Source organism: Pyricularia grisea (genome assembly GCF_004355905.1).
Source record: "Pyricularia grisea strain NI907 chromosome Unknown Pyricularia_grisea_NI907_Scaffold_4, whole genome shotgun sequence".
NCBI lineage: Eukaryota > Fungi > Ascomycota > Sordariomycetes > Magnaporthales > Pyriculariaceae > Pyricularia > Pyricularia grisea.
In genome coordinates, this window is record NW_022156718.1 from 1173063 (window position 1) to 1178206 (window position 5144).

The window sequence follows — 5144 nt, forward strand, 5'->3', positions numbered from 1 at the left end:
TGCAAGCTTGATGACAGGGAACACGCCATCATTTGTCGCTCGAATAGAGGCGTAGGAGCCAAAACCAAGTGGTACTGAATTCCTCCAAATCATTGCCATTGTCGTGTTCTGGGGTATGAGGCGAACCTCGGCATTCTGCAGGGCTGGAAACCCCGTGAGACTAGGGTAGTCAGACGAGCCAGACCACTTGACGGAAAGGGCTGGTCATTAAAATCGAGTATGCACTCATTCTGGGAGCAGTGCAACCGAGGTGGTGTTATCGGTGTCGCCGTAGGGGACGTATTCGTTGTGATGCTTGAATATTTGCTTGCTTGAGACGCTATGAAGTTTGAGAGAACTGGTTATGGGTGCATTAATTAAGGGTACACTTATCGAGCAGCCACTTCTATTACCTAGCAACCACTTTGTGACCCACCCAGTAAATTTAGAGATCCGGACGTTTCAATACCTAATTCCCCTCCAAATCTGTCCTGCCCTAAAATTATTTGAGGATTATACGTTGGAACCCCTCCCCTTTTTAAATTGAAGCTATCTACAACCACAAACCCAATAACGGCCGCCCGCACCATGGCTGACGACGTTATTAAGATATTCGATGCCCCCCGTGGTATTACTTAACAAAAACACGGTTTTCACGATTTTTGTGCACCTCCTATACCTACCAAACGAGCCGGGCGGGCTAGGGCCAAGTTGTTGGTTGGGGATATCACGTAACTTGGAGCATCCACCTCGCCTGTCTCAATTGATCGATTTTCACGGCTATTGGGTACCGTGTGCGGACACTCACTGTGTGGGGTACAAGTAGCTGCTAGATAATACTATGTAGAAGTGGCTGCTTGATAACTGTACCCTTTTTTTCGGGTCTGGTCTCATGTTATAAGCTTCTATCGTTTAAAGGCGTTTTGCAAGGAAGGAATAAAAAAGCTTGGCTTTTTCCGGAGCGAACTCGTCTCGTCGCATGTTTGGACGCTTGGAAAATCCGGGAAAACAGACAAGGTGACGAGGCCTTGGCGGAGTGGGGACGCGAATTCTCCACCGCAATCTCTTGGCATGACGGCTCAACTGGGGTCGTGGCTGCGCTTTCTGCTACACGGAAGCATCGGCAACAGTTCGCTAGTGTGTATGATCTTCAGCCGCCAGCGAGGCCCCTGAATCCTCACCCAGTCAAAATTTTGACTTGGCTTCTGTGTGAAAACTACCCACGTTGACTACTACGCAATCCAGTGGGGTTGTTGAAAGAGGAAGAGATTGAAAAAATAAAATAAAAAAAATAAACAAAGTAAAATAGTCATCGTCTAGACCAGACCAGACCCTGCTTTTGCCGCCCACCAGACTAGTTTCAGGCTCTCCCCTTGGTGGGTTCCAACGCCCCATACTCTGATGGTTTAAGCTTACTATGTACCGTATGATCGTAGAGACTTACTCCATTGGGTGAAGTGGTTCTTGGTAGTATTTAGGCGAACTCTTGTTTCCATACCTAGGCATCCTCAAATGCCGGGCTTTTATTACTGTGCTTTAGAACTTGTTTGTTCGCCAAGAAGGTAGCCCACTCGTAACTCGAGGTTCAAATGGCCCAAGTGGTTCTCCGTACTATCTACTGTACCGTAGCAAACAGGAGGACACCTCCACCTCTTGAACCCCGGTATCATGATACGTAAAGAAAAGAATGCGAGATAACTGACCTAGAACCGAAATTTGTCCCCATCATACTGTATGGTCGGTCATGGGCCGTGCCAAAGCTGGAGAGTGAGTACACGGGGGTTCTCCACCCTTGTTGGCTGTGTTCAATTCTCCATGGCCGATATGTTTGGCCAACGGAGGGAAGCCTGCCATCCGGTTGTTCAGGCTGAAACTCGGACCGGACTGCCTGTTGATCGCTCTTGGTCTTCACCATACCCCTTTGGAATAGGCTCAGGGGTGGCCTTTGGGGCTTGGATTGCATTTCAGATAGAGGAAAGGCCTTGGGGATGTGCCATAAATACGTCCACATCTCGTTCCAACCGTCAGCTGTCACACTCATCTCCATTCCATTCACGTTCATTTCTTCAACGACGCTTGTATTCACCTTTTAATCTTTCCGAGTGATCATTCATCAAGCTCGTCGCCGGCCGACAAATCATTCAATATCTTCTTCATCAACAACTCAAATCCAAAACACCGCAAAAATGCAGTACTCTTTCGTCACCCTTTTCGCCCTTGTTGCAGCCGTCTCGGCTCTGGCTACTCCTCGGCAGGAGCGCAATGGTGAGTGATACCAGTACACTGCCCGCAGAGTGTAATATGTAGAATCATGTACTAACATTACTTCCACAAAAAGCATTCGTGAAGCGCCAAGCTGCGAGCGGTGCCACTCAGGGCGGCATCCCTGTCAACTCCCCAGCCATGACCAACGCGAACGGCGAGGTCATCGCCTTCGACGCAGCCAATGTCTACCAGGACAGCAAGGCCAAGGGTCTGTGAATGGACTCAATAGCCACGAGAAACCCAAACAAATAATGGGGATGACAACCATGGGGTAGTCAGCTGGCTGTAAGACGTTTTGATTGTCAGCAGTTGGGCCAGCTGGTTGTGGGGTGAAGGAGAACAAACCGGACGTTACGATACCACCATTTTAATCGCGGGTCGGCCTCGAGGACCTTTCTGAGAGGCTGACGGCAAAGTCGAGGATCTTTCTTTAAAGAACCTCAGTGTTGGAAAAGATTGTTCAAGATTTCAAGAACGATTTAGGAGAGAGTCACAGTTTGCTCTATCAAGCGAGTTCTGTCGATATTCCTCTCTGGGCTGATGAATGGCCCACCACCAGCAAAGACCAAAACTTTGAATACATTCTTCTTCTTGGGCGCATTTGCGACCCGGTTATTTTTTTCACCGAAACTTTGGTTCCCATGATGATTGATATTGATTGATCCTGTGATGCTTCATCTGAATTATTTAAATAAGAGAGATATTAGGCTGCATGGTACAGAACGCATGCACAATGTGGAGATCGATTGAAAGAACGTCCGCTGATAGTTTGGGTGGAATTGATTCTGGCTGACTTGGGTTGACAGGGTCAGTTTGGATGGACCAGGTTGTTGTGCTTTGATCCTTGGCAGGTGCGTGCAAGACGTGGTAGCCCGCTAAACTCCACTGTCGGGTGGAGATGGAGCCCTAATGTACAACCTCAGCTCTCTTTGTTTGGTACTCGTGGATAGCCTGGCCAGAGGTGGGTTCCAACTTGGCCATTTTGTTTCCATCATCCACTCCCGCGGGGCCTAGACGTGCTCGCTTAAGACATGTACCGGTGGAAGTACGTCCAATTTCGTTTGGACAGAAGCCGCGGAAAACCTCTAGGTCTCAACAAGCGCCGCTCGCATCGTGGCCTACTAACGCTGAATAAACGAATCATTATCAAGCCCATCGCTTCCAGCCCTGGCAGCCGCCGGGTGTACCGTTCAATCGTTGTGGTAAGGTAGCAAGCCCGAGGCATCCACGAATGAGATTATATCAGATCAACAAATTTCTTTGTTAGTTTGGTTGCACTGCCTGGACTTTGCAAAAAAATGGCTTGACGCCCAAGTTTATGGGAGGGCAGAAAAGCAAAGAAACCCCATTTAAGCCATTGAATCAATTCCCAACACCCAGGGCGTCAAACTACGAAGTCTACAAATTCCGCGCGACAATCACCTGATGAGGTTCGAGAAAATCGATAGCCAAAAAAAGTAAGTCTTCCACGTCTGCTTATGTCTGTCAGCACGGTACGCCACGATATGTATTGCCGTTCTCTTTTTATGCTTGTCGGCGCAATTCGCACGGCTCAGGGGCAGGGTGAACACAATTGGAGTGGCAGACTTGGAAATCGAAGCAGTTTAGACAGGTTTCTGCTGCTGTTCGACGACTCACTTCAGGGGCCGGTCCAGGCAGCGCCTCATTTTGATTCCAAACTCTGAACTAAAGGGCAGTCTTGACGCAACTTTTGAGACCGCCACGTTGAGCAAAGGATGCAAAATAGAATGTCGGTTCCGCAATATATACCTACCTGGCTTGATTCGGATACATGCCTTGCTTACCTACCTAGTATAGGTATCGGTAGGTATGTAATCTTGGTCTTGTCTGTGCTGCCCTTATGGCCGGATTAACAAGCAGTTTCTTCCCCCTTATTCCCATTTCTGCATTATCCGCAACCTTGGCAACACAAAATCGGCTGCCAGCACTGACGCACGGCCTCGGAAGGGAGCAGCGGAGATGTGTTTGAAGGCGCAAAACCTGACCTTTGAGACGCGCCTCGACAAGTTCCTTTCTGCTTTAGTTTTATCAACTTCTACTACTCCCTAAGGCTGACGGATTCCATCTTCTTCAGAGGCCGTTCGAGGACCGGGCTTCGAGGAGCACAATATTTTTTCTTTGTTTTTTTTTTCTATACCCTAGCCCTGCTGACCGTGTGTTCAAATGCTTGTACAACCTAAAAGTTTTCTGCCTAGTATTGCTAGCCTAGCTAGCACCATGTCACGATTGGAGGAGAATGTCAAGTTGTTCCCAGCTGTGGCACTCTTTAGTTGAAGTTTATGCGCCATAGCTTCCCAGACCGCCAGCCCATCTCACGGACGGATTACTTGCGCAGCCCTCGGGAGATCGGCGGGGGCTCTAGGGGGGAAACCTACAACCGAGAACATGAAAACGTGCTACAAGTAACGGTTGTTGACCGAGTTTAGTCAGGAACAATGACATAGCGATTGGGTTGCTTCTCAACCTATACTAGTCTTACGGTAGTGCTTTCTGACCATGGGGGCGCAGGGATCACCGTAACTTAGCTGTGATCAGCTCCGCTAGCGGACTAGGCATGCATGAGCTATTGTCTTGAACCTAACCAACCACTCACCAGCAAGACACGTCCGTTAGTCGATTTGCTAGATCCCGTGGTGGTCAGCGAGGCTTACCGTCCTCCCTGTCGCATAACACAAAGATGCCGTGGAATAATCGATGAGACATGGATGTGATGCTGGCCTCCGCGAAGCAATAGGACAAGCGAGCTGTCAAAAAGCAGCTACTCATGCTTGTCTCTCTTCGTGCAGCTGCGTGTATAAGGTCAGTGTGAGCCAAACTGATCGGACTTTCCTACCGCTACGGGCCTTGGGATTCCCCTCCCTAGCAAATACTCATGACTG

General features: G+C 49.0%; 1 protein-coding gene across 1 annotated transcript; it reads left to right on the forward strand.

The window, feature by feature from the left end:
- Positions 1-1858: 1858 nt before the first annotated feature.
- Positions 1859-2951, forward strand: PgNI_07079 (uncharacterized protein). Its single transcript, XM_031127096.1, has 2 exons — positions 1859-2244; positions 2318-2951. The coding sequence occupies exons 1-2, from the start codon at positions 2166-2168 to the stop codon at positions 2458-2460; spliced, it is 222 nt and encodes a 73-aa protein (XP_030981080.1). The 5' UTR covers positions 1859-2165; the 3' UTR covers positions 2461-2951.
- The last annotated feature ends 2193 nt before the right edge of the window (positions 2952-5144 follow it).